This window comes from Anabrus simplex, chromosome 5 (assembly GCF_040414725.1).
Source record: "Anabrus simplex isolate iqAnaSimp1 chromosome 5, ASM4041472v1, whole genome shotgun sequence".
NCBI lineage: Eukaryota > Metazoa > Arthropoda > Insecta > Orthoptera > Tettigoniidae > Anabrus > Anabrus simplex.
The window spans coordinates 201,715,143-201,738,497 of NC_090269.1; the positions used below are offsets into that span (position 1 = coordinate 201,715,143).

A 23,355-nucleotide genomic window follows, 5' to 3' on the forward strand; every position below is an offset into this window, starting at 1 on the left:
CTCAACCTGCCGAGGCTCCCGAAGTTAAAGACATCGTGAACATCTCCTCAGTACCAGCGTGGCCTGCCTTGGGGTAAGCGCCGTTTCTTTCTGTCCGGTTTTAAGTTCCATTTAGTGTTCGTTTGGTGTATCACAGAAGTTTGCCCTAATCGCCACTATTTGTTCAGATGTGAAAAAGCAAGTTTTGATCTCACTAAAATATTTTGTGCTTCCACTTACCTTCAATATTGTATTTGTCGAATTTGATTTGTACTAAGATGTACTTGCTTAACTCTTTGAACTTGTAGGAAACTCTTGTCAAAGAATATATAACTTAGGTCTTAATGGCAGATTGTGCTGAAAACGTGAATCTAATATCTAGGAACTTGAAAATCGGTGCAATAAGTACAATATGAAAATTAGCCTTTCCAAGGCTAAAGTGATGCCAGTAGGTAAGAAACCTAAGAGAACCGAAGGTCAAGTTGGAATACAAAACTGGAACAGGTAGATAATTTCAAGTAGGGTCAGTCAGGGTAAATATTAGACATTTTTTACAACTTTGCTCATAAATTACAAACTATAACAGTGACAGTTATGCAAACAATCATAATAAGTTGTGACTGGTGTTACAAAAAACAATGGAAACTACAGATTACTATATATTCATTAACTTTTGAAAAATAAATATAAATGTGCGTCTCATTTTTAACCCAGAAAAGGGGGAATTCTGGGACAACCCAGGGAAAAAAGTGAGACAGTATTGTAGCAGACTGTAAAATCATGTTGGAGAGTTAATACGGTAATTGTGAGACAGTTTAGGGTCAAAGAAAGACAGAAAAAAATCTGGGTGTAATAGTTTGCAAGACTTTCCTCAGTTTTATTATAGGAACAAAATGGCCATGTTTCGATAATACAAAATTTAGGCCTGAGATACATCTTTATACATTTTCCTGACAAAAATTATGTAGTATAGATTGTTGACATTATACCATCTACTTAAATGGTACCTGAGCTTTATGTCTGAATTTATGTTACATTTTAATGATACTAAATAAATATATAATGCCCATTGTAATCAGAATGGTGAAAAAATGAGACATTTCACTTGGCTAAAAGTGGGTTAGCAGAAACTGTAGTTGTAGTTTTTTTTTTTTTTTTTCAAAAACATCAACTGTTCCTGGGAATGCAAATGTAATGCCTCTATCTTTCCCTGTTATTATTGGAACAGGCAATTTCGCCAGTAATTTTGACTTTTCCACAACGGATATGTCATTTTTGTTAAGCCAAACGCAGTTTTGTTATTGTCCACACAATTGAGACACATAATTTGCAAGTCTCTACCTCCCAGTACTTTATGAACAGTGGAAACATATTTATATTGAAAAGAATGCCGCTTTCCACAACTTTCAATAAGTACAAAGTCACCCAGATTTACTTCATCTGCCATGGTCATTTCCTCAGCATCTGTGTCAAGTAGGTCAACTTCATCAAGACTGTCACCGCTACCTTGCCAATCTTCACCTTCGCTTGAAGCTGAGTCAGACGAATCAACTTTTGCTCTTGTCTTAGATGGAGGTTTTACTGCTGAAACTGTTGCCTTTTGAATACCAGTACCCTTTCTATTCTTCTTATGAACTGGTTTCTGCTTTTCCCTCATAAGCTGAGAATACTCTTCAGATGATATCACCTTTGCTGTTGGGTCCACTCTTTCAGTGCGTTTGATTTTTTTAAAGTAGGATAAGTATTTAGGTACAGAAACAAGTGTACCAAGTGTCTCATTTTTCCCCTAGAAGTGTCTCACTTTTACCCTCATGATGTCTCATATTTACCCCCCCCCCCCCCGTATTTTTAAAATTAATTTTCTTCTCAAATCAAAAACTTAAAATTGTGTTTACAAGCTGAAAAGGAAGGTTCTCCCTTATACTATGAAATACAACCACAAACACTTCCCTGGATTTTTGGATTGAGTCAGAGTAACAAAATACGAAGTGCAACACATGAATTTTTTTTTTGTTAGAAAAAACACCACTCAGGAAAACCTTTTCGTAGACTTTTCAATTATTTTATCATAATGGATATAAGACTAATATATAACATCATTCATGCAAAATGTTGAGATCATTAATCAGAGCAGAAAAATTTGAGTGTCTCATTTTTCCCCCTTTTTTTGTCTGTCTCATAATTACCCTGACTGACCCTACTTAGGATGGGTATTCTACCAGGATGATAGCAATGTAGGTGAGAGTGAATCAAGGTGCAGCAAAGCTAATGCAGCGAGTCTGCAGTTGCAATGAACAGTATTCTATAAGAACGAAGTCAGCTCCCGGACAAAACTATCTTCACACTGGTCTATTTTCAGACCAACTTTGCTTTACCAGAATGAAAGCTGGTTGGATTCAGGATATCTTATTTGTGCGTTAGAAGTAACAGACAAAAGAGAGAATAAGGCCAGGCGCACATTGAGAAGCAGTTGGCCGCAGAGCAAGGAAGAGCAGAATACGACAGCGCAAAGCTTACGAAACTGTGAAGTGCACATGAGCGCACATTGCCACGCAGGGTCTCGTCGGTTTTCAGAAAGGGCATGTTTTCTTTAGACTCTGTGATATTGGGGCATCCAGTACAAAGAGGTTCTTTTTTTCTTTTTCTTTATGCATTTGCGATTTTTCTTATTTTGATATTCATCTTCACAATTCCCCTTGTGCTGGTGACAACACGGTTGTTCACCTTAAGACAATCGCAATAAAAACAACTACCTTCACCAGTTTACAAGAGTGAATAATATATCTATGTTAGCAATGTTCGGCATTCATATGGACTAGGCAAAAAATCTAAATTCATGATTATTTTTTATATTTTTTTCATTGCACCGACACAAATAGGTCTTATAATAATAATAATCGTATGGCCTCAGCTACCGTTTGCAGACATTTCGATTTGACGCCATCTGGCTGTCTGCTCGTCAATTTCGACGTTGCGGTTTACTCTGTCTGCCATCTAGCGGACCTAGAGTAAACCGGATCTCTCTTGGGCGTCTATGGCTGAGATTTTAATTAATTTTGTCGGGTAAATACCAAATGTATCACCAGAGATCTTTTACATGCCGACATCGTACGACATGGAGTGTCGATTGGACTTTTTTCCGCCCTTCAAAAATCCGACTACCTCTGCCGGGTTTGAACCCGCTATCTTGGGATCCGGAGGCCGACACTCTACCACGGATCCACAGAGGCAGCTAATAGGTCTTATGGCAACGATGGAATAGGAAAGGGCTAGGAATGGGAGGGAAGCGACTGTGGCTTTAATTAGGGTACAGCCCCCCCCCCCCCCCCCCTAGCATTTCCCTCGTGTGAAAATGTGAAGCCACGGAAATCCATCTTCAGGGTTGCCGACAGTGGGGTTCGAACACACTATCTCTCGAATGCAAGCTCATAGCAAGGCGATACTAACCGCACAACCAACTTGCATGGTAAATTCATTAATAGGATCAGAGAGGGGGAGAGGGAGAAAATACTCATTTTCAAAGGTACTGCTGGATTTTCACCTAGTTGCCATAAGACACAATATACTAAAATCAAGCAACAATAACAATCTGTTGTGAACACGTTTGCATTTATATTCGACAAGACATGATAAAATATTTTCTGTACTTATTTCTTCACATTTAAATGTGATGGTGGATGACAGCAATGGAGTTGGCGATGATGCTCTCCATAATCAGCATAAGATCTTTGTGTTAAATACCCAATGTTGCGAGAACTTGGGCCACGGATTGTTTCATAGGTATCTGAGAATTACATTTTAGGCCTTCCTCTAAACTACCTTGTTACCCAGCGTGAATAAAATGATTTATAGCCTAGACTGTAGTGCCTTATTCCCCGAATTTACATACCGATTTTCATTAAATTCTGTTCAGCCATTTTCTTGTGTGTACATATATACGTACATACGTTTGGCTGCGTCCCAATGTGCGCCCGGCCTAATCGCTGGTACAAACGGGTGGCAACAATGGCAGGAAGATACTCAGAATGAGGAGATAAAAGCTACCGTAAGTTAGGAATGAACTCGACTGATGAAGCTGTACGCATAAATCGGTTTCAGTGGTGGGGTCATGTGGGACAAATGGAAGAGGATAGGTTACCTAGGAGAATAATCGACTCAGTTACGGAATGTAAGAGAAGTAGAGGAAGACCAAGACAACGATGGTTGTACTCTGTTTTTAATGATTTAAAGATAAGAGATATGGAATTAAGGCCACAGAACTAGTTACACAACTATCCCGTATTGTAATTTCACACCCACCAGCTAGGTACTAGAAGGAGATGCATACCAAAAATTTTAAAAATTGACAGATGCAAATGCTCTCCAGCTTGCAGCCAGCAAACAGTTGGCCAGAACTACATCACAGTCCCACTTAGCACCATGCCAGAGCACGCTCCACTAGGCACAGAGAGCGATGCTCTTTTGTCCTCAGTGGCTACGTCACTTGCTCGAACAATGCTACCACCCATTCACGTAAATCCCAGTCGCGGCTTGGTGCATTATGCAACAGAGCACAGCAGTACAGTAGAACCTCATTAATCTGGACTTTGCTTAATCCGGATAGCCATTTAATAATAATATATAAATGCAGTTACAGTATAAAGCTGAGTTACAAGTGCAGTGTTGTAAACTTCGCAGAAGAGGAGATTGTTGAAAGTGTGATCGCTACAGAGAGCTCTGAAACGGATGACCAGGATGAAGCAAGTGATATTAACCCTAAGCCAAAACTTGGTGAAATTAAAGACCATCTAAACATTGTCATTAAATACGTTGAAGATAACAATGAAAACATATCTGCATATTACAAACATTTGAAGCACATGCACGAGTTAATTATTAATGTCAAAGGAAGACAACAAAAGATCAATAGTTTTTTCAAACCAGCAAGCGTGTCAAGTGTGGTCATTGAAGGTGTGTCTTCATTGCCATATTCTAATTCTGTTTTGGTGGTTTCCCATTTTCACACCAGCCAAATACTGGGGCTGTACCTTAATTAAGGCCACAGCCGCTTCCTTCCCAATCCAAGCCCTTCCCTGTCCCATCGTCACCATGAGACCTATCTGTGTCAGTGCGACGTAAAGCCAATAGCAAAAAAAAATTTAATTCTGTACTGCACTAGTTATTCTCTATTTTGAAGGGCCTAATACTGTATTTCATCAGGCCTATATCTTGTATACTAAATAACCTTTGTGTTTCTAAAATCAAAACATCTATCAGCCATAGTGTTAAAGCATGCACTCCAACGTACTCTACTGTTTAGCACTGTATGGCTGACTGGGTGTTTAAATTACTCCAATTAGCCTTTTGGTATTCTGCTATTTTGAAATAAAATAGAATACGGTAGTAAGTGAACTAGCGACTCTCATATCGGCCACACAAAATTTAATTTCCACACCATCTACAAAGAACAGAGAAATGCAATTATACAATAGATACTCTGTCTTCTGTAAACACACGACAACGTCCTCCAGTTCATGGACATTAGCACAAATCTTAAAATATTATACACCAAAAATAATTTTTTTAAATTCAAGATAAAGGATGCAATACAAATATCAACCAGAATAACACCAACCATAACACACATCTGCCGGCCCCGTGGTGTAGGGGTAGCGTGCCTGCCTCTTACCCGGAGACCCCGGGTTCTGTTCCCGGCCAGGTCAGGGATTTTTACCTGGGCCTGAGGGCTGGTTCAAGGTCCACTCAGCCTACGTGATTAGAATTGAGGAGCTATCTGACTGAGATAGCGGCCCCGGTCTGGAAGGCCAAGAATAACAGCCTAGAGGATTTGTCGTGCTGACCACACAACACCTCGTAATCTGCAGGCCTTCGGGCTGAGCAGCGGTCGTTTAGTAGGCCAAGGCCCTTCAAGGGCTGTAGTGCCATGGGGGGGGGGGGCATAAAACACACCTACAAGATTCCCCACTTTTCACTCTACTAAATTAAATCACATATCAGTGAAGTCCAATAATTCAAACTCCATGAAATGATGTAATTTATTCACTAGTTCGTTAAACATCCCCTAAATCAAAACAATGATGATGATAATGATATTATTATTATTATTATTATTATTATTATTACTATTATTATTATATCCGACTCGTTGGCTGAATGGCCAGCGCACTGGCCTTCGGTTCAGAGGGTCCCGGGTTCAATTCCCGGCCGGGTCGGGGATTTTAACCTTCATTGGTTAATTCCAGTGGCCCAGGGGCTGGGTGTTTGTGCTGTCCCCAACATCCCTGCAACTCACACACCACACATAACACTATCCGTCACCACAACAACACGCAGTTACCTACACATGGCAGATGCCGCCCCCCCTCGTCGGAGGGTCTGCCTTACAAGGGCTGCACTCGGCTAGAAATAGCCACACGAAATTATTATTATTATTATATTATTATTATTAGACTATTAATAATAATAATAATAATAGACGAAAAGGCTACGGTTCTGCAAAGGAGACATCACCGGAGCATGACATAGCTGAATGTTACTGGTAAACAAGCCAGCTGGCGTAACACCAATGACGGCATATTGCATTCCTAGCCGACTACTGAGAAACAGGACGACTAGAGGAGTACTTCGTTAAGAATTCTGACATTTCAACAATTATTAGAGGAGTGTACAAAGAATTTTAACAAATGTTTTTATACTTCTCAATATTATTCATCAATTCGTAAAAGGTAATTAAAATATATTAAATTTAAATGACCTAGCAATAGCCTACTAGCGGACAGCAAAATCACAGCAATCAAACAATCCTCAAGGAGTGCCTTGAAAAGCTGGGCTACAAATCTCATTCGAGAAAACAGTTCATTTGCACCGTACTCAACATTCAGAAACTATAAAGGCAAAATATGGACATACTGGTTCCACACTTCAAATACCTTGGCGAGATCCTAGAACCAACAGAGTTTGAAAAGGAAGCACAGGAAGTTTGCCTACTGAGACTCTAAAAGAACATACAGGAGAATACGTAACATTTACAACAAAAATTGCATGTACACTCACAAAGATTAGACACTATAATATGGTGATCAAACCTGAACCTCAACTGGAAAGGAGATCCAACAAGTCAAAAAAGGATATGAAGATCCAGACAGATACTCAGAAATAATACACAGGAATCTGTTCAATCCAAGGTAGAGATGGGTAGTACAGCCAGAGAATGAAATTCCAAAGAGATCAGGAACCAAATGAACTGAAGAAAGGAAGACCATGGAGAAAAAATGGAAAATTAGAAAGGCATATCATAAAAACACTGTATGATCCAACAGGATCCATCTGCACATAACAATAATTTAAAGTGTGATTGAATGGAATCTGATGATCATCCTTCAAAAACAGAACAAGTCATTCTGTTCTTTTCACTGGTAGTACCTTTTGCAGGTATATCTGTTATTGAGCGTTTTCTTTTTCAGGTATTATTTTACATTTATTTTATCCTGAATCAAGTTTTGACAGACAGAACCACCTCACAGTTAGGCCTATACTGTAGATCTTGTAAGTCCCTCACCAAATTCTTTATAAGATTGGTACAGTACCATTCTCAGTGCTCTCCCTAGGACCTTTTTAATGGGCGCACCACCCTGCCATGTTTATAGACCGCCCGGCTAGTTTCATAATATTAATCCATACCTGAGTCATTCGGTGCTCTAAATTAAAATGTAAATACTGTAAATCTGTTTATTTAAATGATAAATCGTTAGTATTGAGAGCATAATTGCATCAGTTACACAGGAGTTTAAATGTTTAGCTTGGTTATCACATAGTGCTGTGCTTTGAACCCCACTGTCAGCAGCCCTGAAGATAGTTTTCCGTGGTTTCCCATTTTCATACTAGGCAAATGATGAGTCTGTACTTTAATGAAGGCCACGGCGACTTCCTTCCCCCTCCTAGCCCTTTCCTGCCCCATCGCCATAAGACCTATCTGTGTCGTAAAGCAACTGGTAAAAATAAAAGTAGTCTCATGCACGAGTGGTGTCTGTACTAGCGCGGAATCGTATGCGAGCGCTCGATACCGCTGGACCTGACAAACCCGTATGGCACTCCACAGCAACAGAGTGGTAAGCCATGGTGTTACATGATGAACAAGCAATAGAACACTAGAAGTTCAAATATATTCAGTTCAATTTCGCAGAAAACTTTTACCTGTCTGGTATTAATGTTAATGTCCTGAGGGAAATATATTGAAATCTTATCATATTCATTTTTTACGTAGTATTCCCCGCCCGGCCTACGAACATTTCTGGGGAGAACACTGCATTCTCATGTAATGAAAGATAAGATCTGGGTATTCCACCTTTGAGTGAATACAGTGACCAGCAGGATTATGAGCTCAGGGTTCCTTAAGTCAAAGATGACCAGTTTTCGGTCAGGAAGGAAACCTAAGGGATTAATGTTTATCAAGTATATCACTATACAAAGCATTAGTTAACAATGAAAATTAAACACAAGACACAGTCATTTCCGATTTGTAGAATAGAGGCAGCAAAGAGAACACCTGTAAATCATGTATCAATCCTACCGCAAAAGCCTCCTTGTTCTGCCTTTCTGATATAGGCTAAACCTTAAAATAAGAATACATGTGATCAGCAGGCCTAGATATGTCTAGTAAAGGACATACCCAAAAAGCAAGCTTGTAACTGTACAAGACTGTTGATATTGTGATCACAGCCACGAGACCCGAGTATTACGTGGAATCTGAACCCTACGGACAAAACTTTTCATTTCAAAAATAATAGAGGTGTTCTTTAATCCACCTATTCTATACTTTAATTTCCACTTATAGTGGTTACATAAACAGACTATCAGTTAAATGGGACATGTTTTGCCCTCAATTTAGGGCACCTTCAGCCTAAAAACAATCTTCAAGAGTACACTTTTAAAGTATTAAAGTAAAGTATTAAAGTATTGAATAGGTGGATTAAAGAAGACCTTTTGTTATTTTTGAACTGTAAATTTTCAATACGGACCAAAAATGAGATTTGTAACAAAACTGTTCATTCCAAAAATTCCACATGCACTGGTCAGGATTCAAACCTTGGCTGCCTTAGTGAGACGCCAGTGACTATGCCACTCAATCTCTGCACCCTAATTAAATAACCAAACTGGAGGGAGCTCGTACACAACCGCACCTGGCTTGCTGGAGCGAAGAAATAATGATGGAGTCAACAAAACTCTCTCCACTGGCCACTCGTCTATAGCTTACAAATCTCATTTGAATTTGCCCCTAATATTAAAATAAAATGTACTCAATCAAGTGGGCTAGATTAAACTTCAGTTTGAAGAACCATGGGCAGTTTTATTAGTGCAGATGAACCCAATCATCTGATACACGCAAAGACAGTACTTCAATCTTCTATATCTTACCGAACACTTTGAGGCTCAATTTAAAATAAACTCCCTTCTCCAAGAGATAAGCCTTCAGTCACATAACTACATAACCTCACTAAGTGCAGCTCAATACATAACAGCCTGAATGACAGGTCTTCCCTCCACTGGATAAAATATTTTTAGAAAGATCCATCCAGTATAAAATCTGCTCCAACTTTTATTTACTTCATAGAACCAGACGTGTACATCTTCCTTCAGAAATGAAGTCCTTAATCATCCATCACCAAATCTTTTCAGTATAGCATTTCCAAACAAAAGAATACATCGTTAAATATCGTTCAAGTTCTTGCCCAATTTCACTCTAGTGTAGCAACTGTTGTTAAAAAGTCCCTAAAGTCATCGGCCCTTACTTAGATTTACTGGAGCCCGACCATAAATGGAAACATTTAATTGCAGTATTATTGACGACCGTTATGCCAGACATGAATTCTGGCATCTCTAAATGACAAAAGTAGAATCGCAGCAGGGGAAAAGATGAAAAATACTTCAACGACTGAAATATACCGAATAATTTTCAATGTAGGCCTATATCCACTGCACAAAAAAGCCCAAGAAATGCCAACACAACATAATTAGGAACTGTTTCTGAAGAAAATCTAACTATTAAATTCACAAATAACTAGATCTGATACAAAATTAACAAGGAAAAGCCAAAACGCTCGGTTTATATTTAGGAGATAATGCCGACTAGTAAAATCGATTTATTGTACATCATTAAAGCACAGCTTAGCCTCAGTTTGGAAGTTCTGTCATTCAATTGTGTGTTTTGATATTACACACTCATTTGCCGTACAGATTACTTGAACCAACATTATGAAACCCTAAAATGGTCTACCTTCGTTTCATCCCCGCTTTGTCCCACATTTTGAATTCATAAAATCACAAAAATTTTAAATTTCGTGCGTAGTGTGCATGGGACATAAATATCCAAGCGAGAACACGGTTTAACTTAAAGTTATCACAACAAATTCGGCCTCGAAAGATCAAAATACCGTACAAATTTCCTTCATTTCCAGCTCCTGTCGCGTTCTTAATATCAATTTTGGATAAAAATGAAAATGGCGTATGCCATATCACTTACGGAATTCTGAGCTTAACAGGTATTTTCCATCATACTATCGAAGATTACTACATTCAAACAGATAAAAACTTGAACTCCTCACAGTATCATGCGAGCAACGGCTATGCTTACCTGTTCATTAAAAACAATATTTTTGACCCAAGAATCTCCACGACCCTTCCACTGATCCGACAGGCCCGCAGCTATTTTCTCTTGTTGACGTTGAAGCCGAATATGCCTTATCCCTTTGTAATGCGCCTTCACATCGTTTAATCCACCGTGACTCACAGCAAACACCTTTTTGCATAGCAAGCAATACGCTTTATGTTTTTCACCTTTCACAGGAGTTAGCCACGACGAAAATTCCACGGCCGCAGTCCAATCTGAAATAAATTTGCACAGACGCCGTCTCTCGCGTCTCGCCATGTTAGTCAATTAAAGTTGTAGGGGAGTTTGCGCTTTCAAATAAATAATTTTAATACGAATTTCAGCGCATAAACGAAGGGAATATTAAGCAAACGATCTTTGAATAATACAATTAGATTTTCTGCGGTTGTTATTCACCCGTATTGCAAATGAAACAGCACTCTTCCCGGATTTAAATTAAAATCCAACTCGGCACTGTACTGACCACGTAGCTATATATACACATAAAACTATTAATAACATCAGGGGTTTTACAGCACTTAGTGCCATCATTCCATATTCAATACCATTTCGTAATTATTAGATATGATGTATACTTTTGTTACTGTTCTTCCGATTGTGTTTTTACTTAGGTCATTCACCTTAGGTCGGAAGTGAATTTTTAAGATTCTTATCCATTGAACTACTGCTTCATTAATGAAAACTAATTGCTTCCAAAGAACGTACATATGTAAGATGCGTTTACTTTATAGAGAATGATAGGACATGCAATTAAATTTCCCTTCATTTGTAGACTACTGTTCGTAAAAGTAGAGACATTTACCTAAACTTAAGTATTCACTTGCAGCAGATAATCTGGAACAAGAGTTCTTCAAATTATCCCGTATAGAATAGGCCTATGTATCACAGGGCAATTATTACACTGAATTCATGGCGAACATTATTCACATAATTGTCTGTCGTCAGCATTTTACAGCTCATCACTATTCTTCCACTTCCTTTGTAAAACTGAGACAAGCCGCACGTGAGTAGGATGAGTACCGGTACCGGATAGCGCAAAGGTGAAGAGTATGAAATTCTTGGAGAGGAGTGAAGAGGGAGTGTAGCAAACTCAGCTCGTTGCTCCCTCGTCCCTCCTCTGCGTACTCCATAAATAAAATAAAATAAAAAATCGAATCTTGTTATTGTCTGGTTATCCATGTTACCGTTGCAGTGCGAGCTGTAGTATTTAGTTGGGCTTAGAACTGAAAGAGGTGCTCTGGGATTTAAAAAAAATATTATTCCAGTTTTTGTAATATATCAGTGGGAGCGGTAGTGACGGTGAGGTGCACCCTCCACCGTTAACTCGGATGGAGGTAGCTATAAGTAGGCGTGAAGTGCGTACAGATCACGTATCAGAAGTTTCATTTCTCCCTTGAATAGGTACTTGTTAATTTGTTAATGTTTGTAACAGGTAGAAGGTACGTTAAAAACGAATGTACCGTATGCTGAGTATTCAGCTCGAAGGTAGCAATGATCCTCAGAAGTTCCACATTCAGCTGTCATAGACGGCTTTGGTGTCACCGAAGAGGTATATTAAGCCTGGTATTGCGAATAAAGATCATTACATATATTGCCAGTCCGCCTCTGTGGTGTAGTGGTTAGCGTGATTAGCTGTCACCCCCGGAGGTCCGGGTTCGATTCCCGGCTCTGCCACGAAATTTGAAAAGTGGTACGAGGGCTGGAACGGGGTCCACTCAGCCTCGGGAGGTCAACTGAGTAGAGGTGGGTTCGATTCCCAACTCAGCCATCCTAGAAGTGGTTTTCCGTGGTTTCCCACTTCTCCTCCAGGCAAATGCCGGAATGGTACCTAACTTAAGGCCACGGCCGCTTCCTTCCCTCTTCCTTGCCTGTCCCATCCAACCTTCCCATCCCTCCACAAGGCCCCTGTTCAGCATAGCAGGTGAGGCCGCCTGGGCGAGGTACTGGTCATTCTCCCCAGTTGTATCCCCGAACCAAAGTCTGAATCTCCAGGACACTGCCCTTGAGGCGGGATCCCTCGCTGAGTCCGAGGGAAAAACCGACCCTGGAGGGTAAACAGATTACGAACGAACGAACACATATTGCCTATATCGAGTATTTAACCTTGACTGAAATAAATCACTTAGTACTACTCCTACTAAACTGTACCTCCTACAAGTACCACTTTGCAACCACACTAAAATGGTGAAGGCGTGAAGTGCGTACCGATCACGTATCAGAAGTTTCATTTCTCTCTTGGATAGGTACTTGTTAATGTTTATAACACCGAGCTCGATAGCTGTAGTCGCTTAAGTGCGGCCAGTATTCGGTAGATAGTAGGTTCGAACCCCACTGTCGGCAGCCCTGAAAATAGTTTTCCGTGGTTTCCCATTTTCACACCAGGCAAATGTTGGGGCTGTGCCACGGCCGCTTCCTTCCCACTCCTAGCCCTTCCCTGCCCCATCGTCCCCATAAGACCTATCTGTGTTGGTACGACGTAAAGCAACTAGCAAAAAAAAAAAAAAAAATGTTTATAAGAGGTACGTTAAAAACGAATGTACCGTGTGCTGAGTATTCAGTGGTCTCTAGCTCTTATGGAAACGCAATCTTGCCTTCACACGTACCACACACTGCAGTCAAGTTCAACCACTGTCGCAACTCACAGTCTGTGGGCGATGTCATCCACAAAAACGTCGCTGGCAGGGGTCGAACGCAATTAACACGAACTACTTTGCAACCACACGGCAATGTTAGCGCTGCAAAACTCGTGCACCGGGTAGCCAGGATCGACCGATTGGGGGGGGGGGGGTGGTAATACATACAAAATGATGATAGAACATAATAAAGGTCCTTGTGCGTGTGTGGTGAGCGCAGCATGGGTTTCATCATGACACTGATACAAGTGAATTATGTTGATATTCAGATTGCAGTACAAGTACACTACAAAATTTTACATTAAAATACAGAATAAGAACCATTTGATCAAGGTCAACTGTTTTACAGCGAATGGTATGTTCAGATTACAATCTAAAATCCAACGTTTGATGTTTCTCAGAAATTTGATTCAAGACATATGTTGGTTTTACAATTACGTCTCTGTGAATGTTGCAAAGAGCCAATCCATGAGTCAACTTTTCCTTGTTTATTGTCAGTTTCTGTTCATTTTCTTTTGTAAAACTTCCATGGGGGGGGGGGGGGAAGAGGGGTTCTAACTCCCAATAAACTCCCCTTGGCTACGTTTCGTTTCCAGTAGGTGATACGTACTTCCGCTCAATTAATTAATTCCTATTATCAATTAAATAATTTAAAAACATGTCATCGTACATTCTTAAAGACTAAATGAAAATTACATTCGCTTCTGGATGGATCGTCGACGTAAAGCAATAACAATGCTTCCTCTTTGAAATCAATTTCAGTACTGTGTACTTTCGGGTGTAGAGTGGTTGGTTTGTGGTCGATTGTAACTACAGCTGAACCACTCAGTTGCAAAGTGGTACGTGTGAAGGCAACTTTAGATGACGACGCCGTCTCTCAGACCGGGAGATTCGTTACGGTGGAGATACTCGGAGAAAGTGAGGTTTTGGCGGCCGTGGACTATACTAGGAACTGTCCCGGCATTCGCCTTAGTGCAGGAGGATGGAAAAACACGGAAAACCATTCTCAGAACAGCCGACGGTTGGGGCCAGCTGTGAGGTCCAGCCCTGTCCCGTCTCCCGAATGCAAAGGCGTAGAGCCGTGGCCACCCATCCTCTTCTCGACTGGCCGGTCAGAGTGCAGAGCTGTTGGACCACGAACTAGCCGCGGCCACTTATGGGCCGAGACCCACTCTGCATCTACCGACCAAATCACTTACGCAGTAAGACAGTTATAATTGCTAGTGAGCGCTGACTTCTCTAGTACCGATAACGATGATTGAAGTGTGACTGAAGATGTTCGAGACGTTATTATACATTCTTCCTCCACCTAGAGGTTGCCCGAAGATAAAGAATACACAATACAGTGAATATTGACTATATCACTGTGAAATAGAAGCCCATGAGTCTTCCGAGGTGAATAAACATTGGCCGCCGGGTCCTACTCGGCAGGGTAACCGCATATTGTTGGTGGATCGTGGACATTATCGGTCACCATAATTCAAGTAAACTCCATCTCAGCTGGCCAGTCAATGAGCTGTGGTCAGTTCATAATTTGCAAATGTGGGATACAATATGAGCGGTATCGGTACGTAGCAGAGTTCCCTATGCAAACTGAATCCTAGTACCTCATCGTGATGTCCGGGAACGTTGTGGGATATGAGCGGTTATCAAGAGGCTTCAGCTAAACCTAATATTGTTCCTAAAACTACCGAGCTCGATAGCTGCAGTCGCTTAAGTGCGGCCAGTATTCGGGAGATAGTAGGTTCGAACCCCACTGCCGGCAGCCCTGAAAATGGTTTTCCGTGGTTTCCAATTTTCACACCAGGCAAAGGCCGTGGCCTTAATTAAGGCCACGGCCGCTTCCTTCCCACTCCTAGCCCTTTCCTGTCCCATCGTCGCCGTAAGACCTATCTGTGTCGGTGCAACGTCAAACAAATAGCAACAGAAAAAAAAAATTCCTAAAACTCTACTTCTCTCGCTTCTCTTGCTGTTTAGCTCATTTCTTGCCTGAAAAATATTGCGTCTGCGAGACACATGGCATTTTTTACATAATTTCCCTTTCTTTACCAGACTAGCTGCCAGGGGCGTAGTCAGTGGGGGGGGGGGTTGGTTACTGGGGGTTTGACTTCCCCCCACCCATGGAATTTTTACAAGAAGAAAATATACAGGAAATGACAATAAACTAAATAAATATTCAGATACATGATTGTAGAACCAACAGATATGTAATTTACTTGTACCAGTGTCCTTATAATGACAAGTCATTCATGCACTTTCATTGTGTTCTACCATAATTTTGTAACTACAAACCCCCCACCCCACCCCCACTCCCCACCCTCCTCTATCTGCCGATCCTAGCTACACTACTGCTAGCTGCAGGGCGTTGGATCAGTGTCTGTCGTCACTAATTTAAAGGTTTTGAGCAAAGAGGATAGAGACTTTGAGACCTTAACCCATTTCAGTCAAATGGCATTTAAGATTGTAATGAAAACAGTTTCGGTAGTTTTTTTTTTTTTTTTTTTTTTTTTCAATTTGCTTTACGTCGCATCGACAGATAGATCTTATGCCGACGATGAGATAGGAAAAGGCTAGGAGTTGGAAGGAAGCGACTGTAACCCTAATTGAAGTAAAGCCCCAGCATTTGCCTGATGTGCAAATTGGAAACTACGGAAAACCATCTTCAGACTGCCGACAGTGGGGTTCGAAACCACTATCTCCCGAATGCAAGCTGACAGCTGCGTGACTTCGGTAGATTTGCTGGCATGTATAAGAGTGCCCCTTTGCAAAATTCTGGCATTAGGTGTCTCTTAAAATTTAGAGTAATTGAAGAAATGTTAAACACATACCGGTAGCCTTATTACTTTATTTACTCGATATCAAAATATTCTTCGAATTCAATAAAGCCTGTCAGTTTACAGTCAATGGAAACGGAATCCCCTACTTGCTAACTTGTACACATTCGTTTCGACAATAAAACCATTCAACTACTGCAAGGAAGGAGACGAAAAGTCCAATGAACTCCAGTTGAACCTTAACCGCCGTTTCAAAGTAGTTTGGGCAAGGAGAGGGAAGAAAGTAGCCTTGGCCTCATAGAGCCGGAGCATTTACCTGGTGTGAAAATGAGAAACCACGGAAAATAATCTTCAGGGCTGCCGACAGTGGGGTTCGAACCCACTTTCTCCCGAATGCAAGCTGACAGCTTCAATGTAGTATTGTTTATACTGCTATACATCTCAGAATCCGAAGCAAGTCATAGGAATAGAATGAAGTCATCATCCTAGGTAGGATGTTCATCGTTTTTTCATTGTAAATCTACGTATAAAGAATACCTTGCTTTATTTACGTATCACGGTACCTACCTTCTCCATGTTCGAGCACAAATACTAAGCTTATTTTAAATACAGGCAATGTATTGATTATGCAATATAAGTATCGCGGGTTATAACCTAAGCACAACGTCTCTCTTTTCCGTACTACCACCTGTTACGATTTGTCTTCAATGCACGGTATATTTGACGGGACGGAACAAAGCCCAGTGTAAGGACAGAGAAACATATTGCTACAGTTACATACATTGGTAGTAATAATTGTGTGATATAACTTATAAGTGTCTTTTTGAATTTCTTGGAGCAATACATGCCAGGTTTTATCGACATTACAGCGAAGCGGATTTCCTGAACATTCCTGACCGCATGAAACTGTTGTTAATTCCCGTTACCGAGCAAGCGTACTAAACTGAAGAGAGGGAAAGAGAACGTGAGAAAGGGAGGGATCAAGGAGAGAGTGTCTCCCGAACACAGCCTGTAAGAGCAGACACTGAAGTGTAACTTTTAAGTACCGTAGTCTTACTGCATGTAAAACCTTTCGGAATGTAGGCTACAGTATGTGCATACACTTCTTATGGGCTCTGCTTTTCAACAAAAATTATCAATGTTGAACTGCTGGCTTGCTTCCTCCAGAGCGATCAATACTTCTCTCAAGCACGTATTAATAACTCACGACCGGGCGAGTTGGCCATGCGGTTAGGGGCGCGCAGCTGTGAGCTCGCATCCGGGAGATAGTGGGTTCGAACCCCACTGTCGGCAGTCTTGAAGATGGTTTTCTGTGGTTTCCCATTTTCACACCAGGCAAATGCTGGGGCTGTACCTTAATTAAGGCCACGGCCGCTTCCTTCCCATTCCTAGGCCTTTCCTGTCACATTGTCGCCATAAGACCTATTTGTGTCGGTGCGACGTAAAGCAAAAAAAAAATCCTCACGAGTTGCTCGATTGAAGGGATGACCTTAAAATAATACCTTAAATACTATGCAATGAAAGTGTGTACTCTCATCCTAGCTGTACCATTTCCATTCCCAGACCTTCCCTATTCTATTGTCGCCAAAACCCCCACATGAGTGGGTGCGACATTAAAGAACTGTTCACATGCTGCTTCTTAGTTATCAGCATAGTCAGGTACCGTTGGTTATTTAAACTTTGAAGAACCACTTTCCAGGGGGAAAATTCCAACACTCTCGAGTCTCTTTAAGACCTGCTTATTAAGCAGTTGAAGGAATAAGGAATGACAAATATAATAATAATAATAATAATAATAATAATAATAATAATAATAATAATAATAATAATAATAATAAAACATAGGCCTACAAGGCGCTGGCCTTCTGGCCCCAACTTGGCAGATTCGATCCTGGCTCAGTCCGGTGGTATTTGAAGGTACTCAAATACGTTAATACTTACGAGCTGTCTCCTGCGAGACACAATTCCGGCACCTTGGCGTCTCCAAAAACCGTAAAAGTAGTTAGTGGGCCGTAAAGCCATTATTATTATTATTATTATTATTATTATTATTATTATTATTCTGCCCTTTCCCCAACTACTAGGGGTCCGAAATATATGTGGATTCAGCTCAGTTTTCCCGCCGGATGCCTTTCCAAAGAGCCAACGCTATGTGGAGGGATTATAGTATGTGTTTCTGTGTTAATGTTTAGTGATGTGAGAAGTTTTAAGTGATCAGAGATAATTCGCCCTATCAGTGGGATAGTGATGGGAGTATGATCACGGATTTCAATGAGACTGTGGAGTGTGTATGTGGGAAACTGGGAGAGAGATTTGTAGATCCCAATGGGTGAGTAGGACATAGGGATCTGCGTTTAGATGGCCTTCACTTGAACTGTAGGTGCACGTGTAGAGGGTTTGTTTAGACGGGTTCTAAGGAGACGGGGTGACTAGGGAGATGAGAGTACGGGGAGTTTGAAATCAAATAAGGATGGCATAAAGTAGAATTAAGTAGTCTAATTTAATAGATACATATATTTTTATATTTACCAGATATTGTAATAAGAATTGAATTGTGGCTACGAAGTGATATTATGGACGCATAAATGTTCTCCCGAAACTGGGCTAGAGCACTCGAGGCCTAGGGAGTGTTTCATTTTCCCGACCTGACGAGTTGGTCCGTGCGGTTAGGGGCGCGCAGCTGAGCTTACATCCGGGAGATAGTGGGTTCAAGCCCCACTGTCGGCAACCTTGAAGATGGTTTTCCGTGGTTTCCCATTTTCACACCAGGAAAATGCTGGGGCTGTACCTTAATTAAGGCCACGGCCGATTCCTTCCCAATCCTAGGTCTTCCCTATCCATCGTCGCCATAAGACCTGTCTGAGTCGGTGCGATGTAAAGCAAGTTGTCATTTTCCCGCTCGTCGTGGCCCTTGTCTTCCTTTGGCCGATACCTTCATTTTTCGGAAGTGTCGGATCCCTTCCATTTTCTCTCTCTGATTAGTGTTATATAGAGGATGGTTGCCTAGTTGTACTTCCTCTTAAAACTCAGCACCACCTCTCCAGGATTACTTTATTCAAGAACTGGAAAAGATCCAAAGGAAAGTAGCACGATTTGTTCTGTGCAATTTTCGGCAAAGAAAAGGGAAAAAATGAAAGTAGTGTTAGGAAAATGTTGCAAACTTTGGGCTGGGAAGTCTTGGGAGTAAGGAGACGAGCTGTTCGACTAAGCGGTATGTTCCGAGCTGTCAGAGGAGAGATGGCGCAGAATTAAATTAGTATACTAAACTTGAATGGATTTTTTAAAGTAAGAAGAATCATAATAAAGCTGGATTTAAAGAGGAAAAATATCAAATATTCATTTATAGGTAAAATCATTTAAGAAATGGCTAGGCAAGGAAATAGGGAAACTGCACCTGCGCGATAGCCCTAAATGCAAATCAGTGGTGATTTATTTATTTATTTATTTATTTATTTATTTATTTATTTATTTATTTATTTATTTATTTATTTATTTATTTATTTGACTGTATGTAAATTAAGATGTGTGTTATGACGAGCACAAATACGCAGTCCCTTAACCAGAAGAGTTTACTTGGCGCGATGAAAATTCCCGGCTGGGCCGGGAATCGAACGCAGGACCTTCCGAACCGAAGGTTCCTACGCTGAAGATTAAGCCATTAAGTTAGACATAGTCTACATATTATTATTATTATTATTATTATTATTATTATTATTATTATTATTATTATTATTATTATTATTATTATTATTATTACCGGTATTGTTATGATCAATCTTTCACTTTGCTTGTATGCTCATGAACTTTCGAGATAGAAAATGAATACTTCCTTTGTTTCTAGTTTCATCCATGTTCTTCGCAGTATGCTCTTGGTCTGCGTGAGAACCTGGTATTTTACCTAATTGATGTTCTTGTGAAGTCCCTTAGCAGATATTTCCACAATCTGAATAGACAAGAGACTTGGAAGATAAAAAGTGTTGCTTTATTTAGCAGATAGGGGCTTCGTGTTCGCCAGCATCATGCCCTGTGTGCGTCGCAAAAAAAAAAAAAAAAAAAAAAAAAGTACAAATGTGAGAGACTTCTACACCCTGCCGTAGCCTAGGCTTAGCTTTGTACAGTCGCTCAAAAAGAAAATGAGTGTACTATGATATTGGTATAAGTTCATTAAAAGTACACTTTTTTCAGAAACAATTAAACCTATAGATATTATGTTTATTGTGGGATTTTGTAACTATATAGGAGGTGAATTCTATTTTGATAATATTTAAAATTAATTCTAATAAAATGTTACATGCGAGCAACATGCGATACCACTCGCTCATTCTTTTAGCAACAACTATACATTCGCATCTGATCGTTCTGGTTTCGATTCCGGATTGTAATAACAACTACAGTAGACTAGTGAAGTTGTCAGAACCTGGGTGCATCTTGGTTTCGCTATATTTGTTTTACGTCGCACCGACTCGGAGATGTCATCTGGTGACGATGGGATAGAACTGGGAAGGAAACGACCGTGGCCTTAAGTAAGGTGCAGCTCTAACATTTGCCTCGTGGAAATGTTAAACCACGGATAACCATCTTCAAGGTTGCTGATAGTGGGGCTCGAGTTCACTATCGTCCGAATGCAAGCAAGCCAACAGGTGCACGGCTCGAAACGTTTAGCCAACTCACTCGGTCATTTCGGCATCATCTGTGAAAAGAAGTGAATTAGAATCTCATTCCCGAATAGCGGATGGTTGCCGGGTTGTATTTCCCCTTTCCTCTTATTTCCTCTAGCACCACCACCACCCATTCTCGGACATTCTGAAAACGTTTTTCCTTTATTTTACACCTCAACTTTAGTACTATCAATCCTAACTAAAATTAGTTACAAAAGTATCACCAGTACCGACCCTACAGCTACAGAGGTTATAATAAGATAGACTTCACACGAACTGAGTATACGAGACTCTTGGCCTGGATGTCCCAAGCACCTTACACGAAGTAACGTTTATTAATGAATAGCTGTTTTGTACCCCGCGTTGATGGGTTAGTTTTATGATTGCAGCAGTAATGCAGTCTAGCGGAGATGAGTGACAGCATATGAGACAATAATAAATAGTGCTATTGGCTTCATGTCCCACCAACTACTTTTACGCTTTTCGGAGACGCCAAGGTGCCGGAATTTAGTCCCGCAGGAGTTCTTTTACGTGCCAGCAAATCTACTGTCACGAGGCTGACGTATTTGAGCACCTTCAAATACCACCGGACTGAGCCAGGATCGAACATCAACCGTCTGAGTCACTCACAGCCCGGTAGCAGATGAGAGAGCAGACTTCAACTAAGTAACAGTAGTCAATGTAATGTTATGGTTGATAAGTTTTAGGGCCTTGCTTAGAACAATGTAGGCCTACACATTTTGTTTCCTTTCGGCTCTACTCGTTAGAATATTTGAGGCCTACGCTTTCAAACCCGCAGACTTCATTCTTCATCATTCTTAGTGTCCGGCTCCATGGCTAAATGGTTAGCATGCTGGCCTTTGGTTACAGGGGTTCGATTCCCGGCAGGATCGGGAATTTTAACCTTAATTGTTAATTTCGCTGGCATGGGGCTGGGTGTAAGTGTCGTCTTCATCATCATTTCATCCTCATCACGATGCGGAGGTTGGCTACGGGTGTCAAATCAAAAGACCTGCATCTGGCGAGCCGAACTTGTCCTCGTACACTCCAGGCACTAAAAGCCATACGCCATTTCATTTCATTCTTAGAGTGATCGGTCCTTCACGTTTTCTTCTCATTCCGATAGTCATCTTCATTGTCCTCCTGTCCGACTCGTTGGCTGAATGGTCAGCTTACTGGCCTTCGGTTCAGAGGGTCCGGGGTTCGATTCCCGGCCGGGTCGGGGATTTTAACCTTCATTGGTTCAATCCAATGGCCTGGGGGGCTGGGTGTTTGTTCTGTCCCCAACATCCCTGCAACTCACGCACCACACAGAACACTATCCTACATCACAATAACACGCAGTTACCTACATATGGCAGATGCCGCCCACCCTCATCGGAGGGTCTGCCTTACAAGGGCTGCACTCGGCTAGAAATAGCCACACGACATTATTATATTGTCCTCCTGATCAATAAGAGCTAATGACTACGCGGTTTTGCGGCTTAGAAAATCGTCAGTTTGTTCGTTACAGTCAGTATTCACATCAGAGGTGCTCGTCGTTGATGGACTAAGTAATAAGGAATTGAATTCGTTAATATTTCTATTATTTTAGCAAGTACGATAAGGCTGTGTTAAAGCAAATATTGGAAATAATATTGTCAATATTTTTATGGTGCCAGTTTTAGATACAACAAATATTTAGGGATATTTCGAAGTATGTACAAAATATAATAATCGCGAATATCTCCGTTATTATTCCTCGTTCGATAAAAACGTGTGAAACATTATGAACTTATAAATATTTTACAAATTCTATTAAGCATCGTTTTTCGATACAGGCTAATATTAACGAAGAAATTTGCCTTTTCCCGTGTTGGTTCCCTTAATATTTCTACGCCAGTGTAGCCTATACTAATCAGTAGACCCTAGAAATTAGGCAAAATGTCTTTTTTGTCTGGGTGCATGACTATATCTAAGTGTCGCATAGAAAAAAACATGTTTCCGTACATTTGGGAACGGTAGGACCAGTTATTATTTTGCCTTTTTTTAGCTTCAGTAGCCTATTTGATAGTTTAATGCCTTTTTTGCCTTTTTTTAAGATGTTGATATTTTTTGCTGTTATTTGTGTATTAAAATTATTCAATGAAAAGAAAAAATATATAATTCCAACGTACTGTATTAATAATAAAGGAAAAACATTTACACAAACGGTATTTTCATATTGCACAGAGGGTTGCAAGGTCCCGTCCTTGCTACGTAAAATTTAGTGTTGGTGATGATTATAGTTTTAAGAGGAAGAACAACTTCGTAACCATCCTCTACTAACACTAATCAGAAGGAAAATGGAGGAGGTCCGATACTTCGAAAAATGAAGTTGTCGGCAAAAGAAAGGGAAGGCCCTCGAAGATCGTGAAAATGAAACACTCCCTAGGCCTTACAAATCTACTACCGTCGGGGTCGGAAAAGAACAAGAGTTGACGAAGCGAGGTCAGACAGGAAAAGTAAGAGCGAGGAACCTGGCACAAGTAAGTAGAAGCAACGCCAGACTCAGCTAGGGGAACCGTGGTCGCCAACCCACATTCCCAAGTTGAGAGGCCCTGGTCCCACTTATAGTCGCATCTTACGAAAGACAGGGGATACCGCTGACGTTTTCTACCATCCCC

The 23,355-nt window shown here is 40.7% G+C and overlaps 1 protein-coding gene across 1 annotated transcript in view; it reads right to left on the bottom strand.

Moving 5' to 3' along the window:
- LOC136873913 (uncharacterized) overlaps positions 1-11,009 on the bottom strand; it is a 210,435-nt gene extending 199,426 nt beyond the window's left edge. The window contains exon 1 of the mRNA XM_067147250.2: positions 10,610-11,009. Coding sequence (XP_067003351.2) covers positions 10,610-10,903 — 294 coding nt within the window. The 5' untranslated portion in view covers positions 10,904-11,009. The remainder of the gene's footprint in view (positions 1-10,609) is intronic.
- Positions 11,010-23,355: the final 12,346 nt, after the last annotated feature.